This window comes from Charadrius vociferus, unplaced genomic scaffold (genome assembly GCF_000708025.1).
Source record: "Charadrius vociferus isolate BGI_N301 unplaced genomic scaffold, ASM70802v2 scaffold15, whole genome shotgun sequence".
NCBI classification, from domain to species: domain Eukaryota; kingdom Metazoa; phylum Chordata; class Aves; order Charadriiformes; family Charadriidae; genus Charadrius; species Charadrius vociferus.
The window spans coordinates 3789408-3802767 of record NW_009650064.1 but is presented as its reverse complement, the minus strand read 5'-3'; the positions used below and the strand labels follow the sequence as shown (position 1 = coordinate 3802767).

General features: G+C 42.5%; 1 protein-coding gene across 1 annotated transcript in view; it reads right to left on the bottom strand.

The window, feature by feature from the left end:
- Positions 1-10356, bottom strand: part of SNX31 (sorting nexin 31) — a 28001-nt gene extending 17645 nt beyond the window's left edge. The window contains exons 1-4 of the mRNA XM_009891913.1: positions 10330-10356; positions 7543-7608; positions 6618-6732; positions 5724-5788 (exon numbers count right to left, since the gene is read on the bottom strand). Coding sequence (XP_009890215.1) covers positions 5724-5788; positions 6618-6732; positions 7543-7608; positions 10330-10356 — 273 coding nt within the window. The remainder of the gene's footprint in view (positions 1-5723; positions 5789-6617; positions 6733-7542; positions 7609-10329) is intronic.
- Positions 10357-13360: the final 3004 nt, after the last annotated feature.

Here is a 13360-nt window from a genome sequence, read left to right as displayed (position 1 = left end):
TTTTAAAAACTGCTTTAATTTCTCTTATTTGACTCTGCCAAACTACAGGCACAGCTTCATGGCCTTGGGGACAAATTCCCTACTTTCTTATCTCCAGCTTTTGATTACTGCTCTTTCAATATGGCTATGACACAGCAAACTGAAAAATAAGAATTATCTTAAACTGTTGGGTTTGGGGATTTTTCCCCTCCTTTTATCACATGCTTTTACCCCAGAAAGCAGAACTGTCCATGCCAGACACCCCACGTATTGTTCAGTGTTATAAATATTTGTGTTAGCCTCTTATCAGCAAAGTATTGTTCTAACCAAAAAAATTTACTTACATAAAAACAAAAGGAGGAAACAGTGCAGTCTAAGGCAGGAGAAGACAGTGTTAAGTGAAGAAATACAACTACAGACACGTCCCTAAAACAACACAAGAGAATCCAGCATAAGTTTAATACAAATACAAAGGGAAGAGCATTTATGAGTGCTAGTGATAATCCTTTTAGTGAGTGCACAGGGCAATCCCAACCACTTCCAAAATGGACAGAAAAATACTTTTGAAAGAAATGTGCAGCAGTGAGTCAGAAAAGTTCAGATGTTCTCCCAAATTGCTTTTTTAGTTTTGGAAATAGTAGAGTCATTGTCTCATCTACTCGAAATAGGCACCAAAATCAACAAACCCCTGTATTTTGGCTACACTACATGTTCAGTAGTACTTTCCATGTTTCCTACACTTGTGCTCCTGAAACTCAGGGAACATGCCATGTAACTAGAATTGGACACTTTCTTGTATCCCTTAACACTGCTTATTTGAATATTCCCATAATGCCATCACTATTACCTGTGGTAAAATCTCCTGAAACTGCTGCCTACTCCCTACTTGCATGCCCCAGTAGCTTGAAGCACAGGAGAGTCATTAATAGAAGAATACAGAAAAATACAGAGCTGGTGAGAGATTTTCTTTGTTTTTTTGGTTTGGAAGAAAAAAAACCAGTTTGACAACAAGAAAAAAAACACACCCAACAAAAGAAAAAACACAAAACCAACAAAACAGCAAACAAAAAAATCCAAAATACCTACCATATACCTGGATATCTTTTTTCTTTTTTTCCTCCCAGTTTTTCATTAGAAAACTTAATTTTAAGTGATTTTGTTTTAACAGAAGTCAACACCAATCTGAAGCCTCGGCAAACTCTCAATGGATTTGCTGCTCAGCTAAGAAACATAGGCCACAAAAGGAGAAAGGGCGAGAACAGAGGCCCTTGTTACAACATATTTGACAAGAACAGCAGGTTAGGGGACTGAATTGCGTCTTAACACTGAAACGAAAATAAAACAGACATCCTTGAATAAAATTCTTCAGAACTTTCTATGCCAGAAACCTTCCCCCCTGGCCAGTACACAGTCTGAAAGTATGGGAACTCACCACATGAAATTCAGATTTCTGGCCAGCTGCACTTTTGAAATAGAAGTTCATAAATAAGAAACCTAACCTGGTTTGATATGAAGGAAATAACATTTTTAGACCAGTGCTGAAATCATAGATACTCAACCTGACTTCTGTTTGTCTACATACATATACAAACACATTTGTGAGTTACTGTGAGTACAAGCAAATGTTACAGGCATGCATTCCTCCACTGCGTGAAAAATCTGTGTTCTAAGTGCGCAGAGGAGCGGAGGCTGCATGGTCAGAGACAGGGGCTCTATCCAAGAAAACGCAGCCCATAATCAGACCAACTTTGATTCCTGCTAACATCTGCAGGTTTGTGGGTTATGTTTTGCCTACAATCTCAATAGCGCACATACCACAGCTCTTTTATAGTGTTCAATCCTTGGTCTCATGCTTTGCTCCTCGAAGGAAAACCACCTTACATCAGAGTCCTTTGATGAAGGACCACAGAAGAACACTGCTTTTTGCCTGTTGGCATGCACTGGTTGGCTCTGTTTGCTCAAATACACAGAAACTTTTCATCTGCCCCTTCTCCAACACCTGAATCCTGTTGCTCATGCTAAAGGCCGTTGTTTACCAGTAACACAGACTAGAAAAGGTCATCCTCCTAGATCACCAACTACAAATCTCTGCTGCTGCAAGAAAATAGATCTCAATTTTATTCATAAATGTATAATGACAAGCTGTCCTCACAGCTGCATCCTGAATACACCACATTACTCCATGGGTGCCCTGTACAGTGACAGACCATTATCTCCGATTACATTCAAGGATATAGATGAGTTGCATTAAAATGAGACTGATAGGGTTGTATGTACCTGCTCATATCATCTTTTTCCTGATGAAAAAAGGAGAAGACAACACAGCCACAACTGTCTCATCTTGTTAATGACTTCTTGCAAGAACTGTGCCATTTGTCTTTAGGGGTTGGAGGGACTGGGGCATACTCTGGAACGGTCTCTCCAGCTTGGTCACTGGCCAAGTTTGCAGAGTTTGGAAGAGTGGAGGGGCAGGGAGATTATGGGTTAGGTTATTCAATTCTGCTAGTGTTGGTAAATATTTCAGCAATATTTGCTTTGAGCAAAGCATCCATTGTGCCAAGCTGCTTCCCTGTATGTCAGGAGCCCTGCTGTCCCCTGACAATTTCTCCCATGAGATTAGGTTGCTGGGGAAACAGCCAGAGCATGCCTGCTGTAAAGAGCAAACCGAAACAACCTATGCAACAGGTGAAGATGGTGCTGGGCAAAAACAGGAGCCTGGAAGGCAGTGTTGACCTGCATGGGCTTGTACCCACTTGAAAACTTTGCCCTGTTAGATACGATCAGGGGGATATAGCTGGTTGCTGTGATGCTGAGTGCAGATACAGATGAGTCATGTTCAATACTGTTGGGCAGCTGCAGTAAAGCCATGGTCCTTGCACAGCACTCCCACTCCAGGGAGTGCTAGTCTCGGCTACACCCCTCACAATCCCATTCAGAAGCAAAACACAGGACAAGGACCAAAAAGGTCTTAAATTCAGTCTGATTTTTCCTTTGCATCTTCTATTTCAGTCAGTGATATATACAAATATCTTCAGCTAGAAGCATAAATACTGGTGGTTTTAAGACAAGCCAAGAAAACGAAGCAAGCACTAGCAGGCTACCTGAGAGGACAGATCTATTCTCTCTCATAATGAAAGACAGAAGTGAAGGTGAAAAAAGTCAGAAGTAGAATTTTCAGGAAAAAAAACATCAAACTAGCCTAGCTATCTCATTCACCTCTGGTTTCTTATCTTCTCATTTCATTAAAACCTAAGGTTTCTGTTATAAAAGCTACACTGGTTTTACCTGCAGACAGCTCTGTGCTCGATAAACAGCTGTGGTGGCAGAGAAGTGGCTGACTGCTTCCCACTCATCACCACCTGCAGTGCAGTCCCTCTGCCACTTCTCCCACGTTTGCTGGCAGGTTGCTTGTGCAGCTGTGCACTAACTTGTTTCAGGTAGCCAAGACTAACTAGTCAAAGCCAGTTCACGTCACTGACAGAAAAAGAGCATGCTATTTCATCATTTTAATGATTTATTCTTGAATCATTCATTAATCATCCCTCTTGCAATGTAACAAACGAGCAAGTTTGGAGGAATGCCTGGTTTTAACACTAAGTAGCAGTAACGATGAAACCCTAACTATGTTTTCACTCCTAAGCAACATGTAAGACACTAAGTGCTGCCTACACGTCTTCAACAATGGAGAAGGAAAGAACAGTACAGAGGTGCTTCAAACGCAAACTTTACTCCATGTCTTTCAATGCTGTTACAGAAATTTGATCACTCTGCCATAAAACATCTCACAAGTCACAGGATACTAATAAATATTAGAACATACACAAAGTCAGTTTGTTCAGTGAGATGGTTTAATAGCCAAAACAAATACTTAATTGGTGTAACCGATGGCTAAATGAAGGCACTGTGCACAGCTAGTGACAGTAGATGTACTCCTGTCTTTCACAAAGCTATTTGATCTTAGGAGTTTGTTCTTTACCATAATGAAAGAATACATAAAGCACTACTGCTATTTGTATTATGAAGCAGTAACTTATGTAAGCACAACCATTATAAGTTGAAACTGTAAACAAGAAGAGCTGGAGAACTACTGTCTTCACCAACCAGGAAGCATAAACATCATGTATGAAAATCCATTGCATCGTGGAACAGAAACTTGTGTTAATTTTATGTCTTGAGAATGTACTGACCTTGCACTAACATTTAAGGTATAATTCAGTGCCTACCTTGAACTCCACAAAATAACTGACTGCTTTTTGCAGCACAGTCATCACATGCCTTAATAAGCACACACACATATGTAAATAACCCACAAATCAAGTGAGTACTAGACACCTACTTATCAAGGCACCCCTCTTCACCAAAAGAGCCTGCAGCAAAGAGTGAGCTAAACTATACAACATCATTTCTGATGGAATGTTAAGAGAAATCCACAATACTGGCATGCCAAAAGACATCTTGAAACACTGCAAACATGCATTTTGAAGAGTTATTTCCTGCCAGAACTTTGTCTAAAAAAGTCAGTTGGTAGTGTTTGAGGGCAAATTGCAGGCATTCCTGATGGATTTAACTTTCTTTAGCAGACGTGTTATCAGTCTCATCAAGAGTAATTAAGACTCAGCAGTAATTGCTGGGAGTTATCTGTAGGGCTATAATAGGCATTGGATCAGAACTAAAGAGACTGCCTCTCACAAAACAAATCCCTAACCAGAAAGGGGCTTTTCTTTTTCACTGTCTTGAGCACTTCACTAGGTCTGAATTTAAGAACCTGTAAATAAACTGTATCTTTTTATTTACAGCATATATAGGAAAAACCTCTCTAGAATTTGTTAGGAATATTTCTCCACACCATTTTCTATAGCCTTTCTGAACTCACCTTACATACCTTAATCACACATAGCAAGCAAAGAACTCTTGAGTCACAAAACTCTTACTTGGTCCTTAAAAACATCCCCTCTCTCCAGAACAACTCATTGCAAGTGAGGTTACAGCAGCACGTGAAGCACTTCCCAGAAAACTAAAGATGCATTCCCTCCCTGAAAATGCTGTTGGAGTCATACTGCACCCACCTGCTCCAAAACACTACTATCCTCAGAAGAACCACAGCAGCTGCAGAGGAGGTAAGGGAAGAAGAGGGCTATACAGCACCTTGCAGTAGTCAGACACAAGCAACGGCTATCCAGGCTCCAAGCCTGCCAAAGAACGATCATACATGTCATGGACCACATTAAAATGGATTTCAAAAGCCATCTAGGTTGCAACAACCCAAATACATGCCTGATTCTGCCCATCACTACAGCTGCAAGATAAAAGAACATGACATTTTCACAGCAGTCATCAATACGCTTATCAGTCCAAAGCACTGACACTACCAAAAAGCATTGACAGTTGCAAAATCCAAGAATGTGTGTAATCCTTCTATTGAGCTTTCACAAAGACTCTTCTGGGAACTGTTTAGAGGCAAAAGATTCATCAGATATACCACAGGATATAAAAACAAAGCAAATGGTTCTTTCCATGTGAGAAACAAGTTTGTACGTGGACAAAACAATAGCAATACTATTATTATTGCCACCCAGGCTTCACAGAGAGCACTCTCATCAGAACTCACTGCTTTACGGAACAGACCAATACGCTGAGAACACAAGGAAAGGAAGATAGCAAAGGAAGCCTTGAACTCAGGAGGTAGGATAATATTTCAACTCTTTCATATAACAAACTATTTGGCTGAAAAATTCCAAACTTACCTGCTGTAGCTTTCGGAAAAAACCTATGAAGACATCACTATTGGTAATATTTGAATCCAAAGTAACTGAAAAACAAGAGGAGAATGGGGAGGGAGGAAACTAAACTTAGCCAAAAGGTGAAAAACACGGCTAGTGTCTAAAAACAAGGTATATACAACATGACTGTTGGTTGAACGGCTAGTGCTACTTTACTCATCCTTTGGTTTCTGCACAGCTCCCTTCACTAGCCTGTTAAATCACTGAAGCCAGGAACACTGCAAAATACATGTACTGTTGTTATTCTCCCAAAGCAAGACTACAGCAAAGTTCTTGACCACGTAACTCCATGGTCACTCATGGCCAGTAACTCTAAAAGGAACTGTTGAATACTCAAGTGAAAAAGATAAAATAATCACCAAGTAAGATTTTAAAGACTAACCTTGAGTTTCTCTTTTGTAAGTCTTGACACAAAGTAACTGAGGCCAGAGGATACAAAATCTCTTTAACCTCATCTGCTCACAGCCCCTTCTTTTTGGGTAGTTGAAATGGTTATTTTTTTATTATTATTATTTTTTTTGATTATGTGAAACTCACAAGGCACATTCTAGGGATCCTGCAGACCTGGTTTAAGACACAACACATCACGCCTGAGATTTAATTTTTCTCACATTTTGGGAAAGCTGCGGAAAGGCAGCTGCTTCAGAAATAAGAGAAGAAATATGATATTCTGCTGTTCTAGAGCCAGTGAATCAGCAGAGAGGACAGGGCAGCAATGCTTAGCCCCAGTCTTTTCGGTACACCCTTACTCAGCTCAGTGTATAAGGTAAAGCACCCTGCAGTCACAATTGTTGACACATCCACAAAGGTTTAAGCCCTATGTATGAAAGCTGATCAGGTTGTTACAGTCAAGCTTACCATTCTGAAGGTACTGCTCCAGCTGAGACCGTCTCTCATCTGCCATCGACTTGGTCATCGCCAGGTAAAACTTTGGAGGGAAAGCAGGCACAGCACTCCCAAAAAGCTGCCTCAGCTGCAAAACAGCCAAAGGAAAGCTCTGCATCAGTGAAGAAGTGTTCGAAGTTTCCAAGGAACTTTCAATGCTTTCTTGTTTTGACAGCAAGACATGACAACCTGCAAAGCGCATAGGGATACCCACCCAGCACCTCCCTGATGGCCCTCAGGGCCCACAGAGATGGCAAAGCCTTTGCCCAGGCAGCCACCAGAAGACAGTCCAAGTGAGCAGCCTCTTGATGGGTTCCTCATTTTTACAGACTTACCACTTCTGAGCTCCTGCTCTGAGCCAGGAAAGTAACACTGTATTAACCTTATCAGCTAGGTCTTATACACCTCGTGGACAAACAAAACATGGTTACAGATGTCTTCTCTTCCCAATATGCCCATATGGGATTTCTTTGATCTGTACCTACAGAACTACTTCTTAAGAGCTGGTGACTTCTGCCCTTGACTTGTGCTACCTCAAGAGGCTTTTATTATTTTGTCTGTGAGAGGTAGTAACCTTTATCAGATCATCTAATATTGTCAAAGGAAAAAAAAAAAAAAGAAACCAACAAAAATCAGAGAATCTTTCAGGAACACAAGCTATCTGAAAGTTTGATTTTTCTTCCAGCTATATCAGCTGGCTAATAAGAGCATAATATCCCTGTATAAACCCTACCTCATTTATAAACAGACCTGAAAGGACCAGAGAATCACAATTACATTATCTTATGTTATCATAAGATAGTTCCAGTATAGGTTTGGGCAGTGTTCTGTCACTTGGAAGTGTAAAAATTCTCTACTATAGGCAAATTATCTCAAGAGAAGGATGAGCTATGTTTACCTTCCCAATGTACACATTACTAAACACAGCAAAATACAGCAAGTTTGCCTGGAAACAATCCTTCACCTAAATCAAAAGAATGTCATGTGATCAGTAAAATGAGACTCCTATAGTATGCTGAGACATTACTACTAATTAAATTTTAAGCACCAATATTCAACTCAGCAATTAGTGTCACTAAATTCTGTGAAAGATGTCATTTTCCCTCTGGCCCCAGCTGCCCAAGTCTTTCACATGACTCCAGCAGCTGAAGCTTGGAAAAAAAAAAATAAATATATGTTACTACTGCAAGAATTAGCAATACCTTTTCCTCCCTGTTGGCTAAAAACAGGAGTAAGGCATGTTCTTACTCCCTACATTGGCAACATATTGCTATTTCTGAATTCTTGATTATTAGATATGCGTGAATTGCTCCGAGATACACAGCACAAGAGTTAGATAACACCACATGCTTTGGTTTTATGTAAAGCTAACAGTAATAGCTAGTATAGAGTGCTTTTTATCTTCAAAGTCCTTCACATATGTGATCTTCCCCCAGAGACTAAAAAATATTATCTCTGCTCTACAGGCAGGCAAACTGAGGAGATACAGCAAAAAATTTGCCAGAAGTCAGGAAGCCAGAGCCACCCTGACAACAAGGAGGTTCTCTCTCCTCTCTCTGTGTTCAGGCCATGCCTTACCTACACAAAGCTACGCCATCTGTTATCATCAGTTTGCACAAGCAGAGACTCTGGCCTACTTAAAAAAAATAATTAATTAATCTCCGTACTGGTTGCTCGGTAGGCAATTGTGTGTCCTCAGGATGTGGGCTACAGAGAAGAGAAACTTCTCCCAGCTGATTAGACTTTTCACATCTCAAAGAATTAAAGAAAAGCACCCATAAACTTAAAGTGTGTATTTGTGTACAGTGCTGAAAGTCGACCAGACTATAAGCTACCAGCATGACATTTCATTCTAGCAGAATGGAACTAGCCAACGTTTGTCTTCACAAACCCAACAGCCTAGGCTACGTTTTAAGTGCGTCAATAACACCACTGTACCTGGTGGTGCCAGATGCCAACTGCCTGCTGCCCTGCCAAGCCAATACCACCATAAGAGATGGGTCCCCTACCCAAAATCTGCTTCTGACCATTTTTTTTTTTTTTTTGAGGCTCTGAGTTTGTTTTTGCAACCTAAAGCTACTCCACAGAAGACATGTCTCAGTCTCAAGCCAGGGTGCCCTGTGCACTGCCATTTTCTCTTGACTGGACCTACTTGACCAGACAGGTACTTCCAAGCCATCCTGCTCCACAAGCTGACCAAGAGGAGGACTCCTGTCCTTTGGCCTCTCTGCATGCCTGACCAAGCAGCTTCTTTGCTGACACTATGTGCAGCTCCTGTCAACAACACACAGCAGCCTCTTGAGCCAGTCCTGCCTCACAGCCCACAACCCAGCACTGAGGCTGGACACAGCTCCACTTCCAGCTCCCCACCCCAGAGGCAGCTTCAAGAGCAAGCGGCAGGAAAACCCACAGAGGACTGGATCATGAAAACAAGCTTAAATCTGACTGCGCTGGAAGCCCAGACAGGATGTTCCAGCCTGGTGCAAGAGGTACTTATTCTTCGTCCAAGACTTCCACCTAAAAGAGACAGAGTAGCTTCCCTAAATATGAGTATTAAGCTCCAAGAGCTAATCTCTTCAAAATGGGAAGCTGTCTTTTTCCACGGCTGTGGGAGTTGCGCGAGCGGCTGCGTGGTTCTTTGTTGCTGGTTGAGGCCAAACCACGACAGAAGGAAAGACACCTCCCATAGTTGGTGCTGTTTCTTTTTCACCTTTCTGCAATAAATATTCCCCACCTCAGCAAGAGACATCATCAGTTTTAAAGCGTAGTTGACCGGAATCAATCATCTCCTACTTAGTCTAATCCTACAGGTCTGCTTTTTGGTGTCAGGTCCTGCCTATGCTGTCTAGGTGAGCTATTTCACCCAGAGCCATGCTCCATCATAGCTGTGCAGATACCAAAGTCAGACAGAGCACCAGAAACAAAATTGCTAACCTGAAAAAAAATAGAGCAGCATTATAACCATAAAGCTATTATGTATGGATTACATACAGAATGAACAGGCCTCTGGGCATTTCCTTCTCAGTTACCTTATTAAATACATAAAAGAAGATGCCATTCTAAGATTAAAAGTGCTTAAGCATGTTTCATGTAAAAATTAAAACATACATATGCAGAAACTATCCAAGCAATCAAAGCTATGAGCCTATTCTGGTACATGACTGGTTAAATGAAGTTTAAAAAAATATTTATATATTTAATTCCTTTTTACCAATTCTTTTATTGTGATTAACAGATTTTTTAGAACCGTTTTCCCAACAGCCATTCATACCAATCACAGATGCTACTAACCGAGTCAGTGGAGGCTGGCATCATGACCAGAATCCATCAGTGCTGCATTTCACTGTTAGCCCTACAGAGGGCACTTTCTATTTACTCCCTGCCTTGAAGTAAACAAGTGAATACTGCAAGAAATAATCTGTTCCTTTCAGTCCTACAACAGAACATAGGTTCATTATTATGATATTTGTTTAGAGAGGGACATGCTAAGCAGCTGCCAAACTGAAAAGCCAAATGTAAACATCACAACATCACACAGGCGGAACCGAAGGACAGCCTGCATCTTTATCAACTGTTCAATTTCAACAAAATCCAGTAACATTTCTAGTGCACAAACCACTGTCCATGTAATCTCTAGCCCCACTCTAGAAGTTCCTGTCGGTTTTATCTTGCAAGAGAGCCTTACCTCTCCATAAGCAGAACGAAGACCCATAGCTCTGGTCAGTGTGCAGTACCCACAGAACTAAAGCCAGAGGAGAACGTGGCTACAGTATGGAGCACTGTACTAGCCATTCTTGTATAAATCTAGGGCCAAAGCTTAGATCCTTAAAATGCACATCCATCTGCCATTGACACTCTTGCTGAAGCTGTTCACAGTCATTTGCAGAGAATGGCTACGCAAGTTTTAGTTCAGCAAATGCAAACAATAAGGAACGCTGCCCAACATACACAGTGTTCATTCCGAACAAAGGGAGACTGGTCCTCCAGCTGCCCTTCCTACTGCTAATACTTAATACCTAAATACTCAAGGCAAAGGAGGAAATGAAAACTGGATTTCCCAAAACTGAATGCTCTAACTCCTGAAAGAGGCAAAAGCGGAGAAGGCAGAGCCACCTCTGGTCCCTCTTACAGCCAACACAAAGCCCTATCTCGCAGGGGAAGGTCAACAGAGTAAATCCTCAGACCTAGACAGGCACCTTCTGGCAATCCACAGCCATGTACCTATCTCCACAAAAGGAGAAGGTCTAAAGCTCCACTGCTCTCCTCAGCATTTCTGCCAGCCCTGCCTAAACAAACCCTTCTAAGCAAGATCTCTTTTAGGATATCATTCTTGTTTGTTCACGCCTCCCTCTATACCATTTGCTTTGGGTAGTCAGCTTCAGTTGTGAACACCTTCAGAGGTAAGGAAATGTTGCTCAGTGTTACTATACCTGCACCTCCCCATTCAACAGTGTATCCAAAACCTCATATGCTCTGTTACACTACACTGCATACTACCAACTTCTGAACAGTTGCTCCCTTCAGACCGTCCTTTTGTAGAGCGCACCCGCTCTGGGAGACAGCAAGGAACAGAGTTTGGGAATGTCAAACAACAGAAGCACTCTCAGAATGTAAAGTGATAGAGAGCAGGAAAATGCACAGCAAGAGATGAGGGGCAGGTAAGGCACAGCATCACAAACAAAAATTATGTCTCCTGATTTTGTATCACAAGTTAGGACATGAGCTTGTAGAGGTGGAATAGCAGTGCTGTAGAAATCACTACCTTGAAGGAGATCAGAGGCACAACCAGTCCAGCATCACATCCAACAGAGGGCAGAGACAGATCCTCTGAAGCAGTGTTTAAGAAATACTGTCAAGTATAATCACACAGAAATCTCTCTAGGGCGGAAGTTTATTTCTAATTCACATCCTTTATCCACCACGGAACTGTTGCATCTGTGGGGCTTTGTGGACACCACGTGTGATCTGGCCAAAGGGGTGAAATTACTGTATCCTGGAGTTTAAGACTTCTTGTATGTGTGCATTTTTCTACCTTAACAGAGTATTTCAAGCAAAATAAGCAGAACAGGATATAATAATTAGATGAGCAAGCTCACATAAGTACAGGGAAGACAATTAAGGGAAAGCAGCATAGTTGTAAGCTTCAAGACCAAGTATGGCAGCTACCAACGACACGAATGAAGGAAGTAAAAATAAAAATCAGCTAATGAGTTGTAAAGCCCAGCAAAAGGCAAACTGTCAGTTACAGAGGATGCAGAGAAAGGAAAGATTTTGCTGAGAGTGTTAATGAAGTTAAAGCCTCTTGAGCAAGAAACAGTAAGTCTTAAAGAAAAAGCAAACAAATACATAAGCTGGTTTATGAGTTTGGATATGTTATCCAAAATGCTCCATTAACCAAACAAAATATTACTGTGAGAGCCCCCACAGGGAAAAGAATTTGCAGAGCTGGGGCAGAAGAGCACACCTCAGCAAACATTGCTTCCCGTGGCAGCCCTGCTGCTGACTTAGCTGCCTTTTAGCTGTGCTACTCCAACTGTACCTGCAGTCACAGAGATGAGAAAGATTGACGGATTCCCCATCCAGGGTTACCTGGCTGAAAAACTGCTCCAGAGTGGTCCTAGCGCTGGAACTGAGAGCACAGCAAGGGGCCTACCAAAAGAAGGCGCACCTACCTAACCCACTGCCAGAAGAAGCATTCATCAAACAGGGCCTTAAATAGGATTGTCAAGGTAAATGAAGGATGCTCAGCAGGGATGATAGTGTGCACCCAGGCTGACGGAAGAGCTGGGAGAGATTTCACTTGGATCCATGGACTGGCAAAGGCCAGAAAGATCAGGCTAGCAAAGAGAAAGCTGGCGGCTACTTTGCCTCCATGGAAAACCTCAATGTCACATTATCTTCCTAAGAAAACCAGAGGAACGGTAGAGGGGAAAAGGACAGAGGCAACTTGGACAAGAAACAAAACAAAAGCAGAGGCATAAACAGGCAGATTTACCCTGAAATAATCCACTTCAGTTAATTGGGACCATGTATTATTCCCTGATGCCCACTATTCCTTGGAATACTCCAAGCCTGTGTTCCAGCTCTTTTGCAATTGCTTAGTAATTGCCTGTGTGGAAAGGGTCACTCCTGAGGTATACACTTTGGGAATACAGGCCAAAGGATCCAACACTCTCTTAAGCCCTGGCTTGTCAAAAAAAAAAATAAGAAAAAAAACAACTCTGCAACTGACTGTGCAATTGGCCTGGCCTGACCTCAGTAGACTTTCTAAAGACCCCAATAAAGCAGTTGCTCCTCTCTCCCAGAGGCCAAGGAAAGGAGGCACCTGGAGCCCACAGCTGCTGCTGCTTGGCCAACATCTCCCATTAAACCAGTCTACCATGCCCTTCTGCCACATCCCTTGGCTCCTTCTTTATTTATTTGCCTCTCAATTGCTGCTGGATTTCACCCTGCAAACACGGGTGCCCCGTGAGCAGCAGCTCTGCCCCTCCGGCAGCGGGGGGTGGGGGCAGGGTGCCGGGGCCAGGTGGGAGGGCAGGGCACGGGCTGGCACCAGGCTCGTCCCCCCCCCGTGCTGTCAGCACGAAGGAAGGCTTCAGTAACACGGATTTGGGTAGAAACAACCCGCTGCCCCCATCCCACGCTGGGCCTGTGCGGGCCAGGAGAGCCCCTCCTGCTCCGCAGCCCTCAGAGGGGCCCGACCCGGCTGCCGGGCC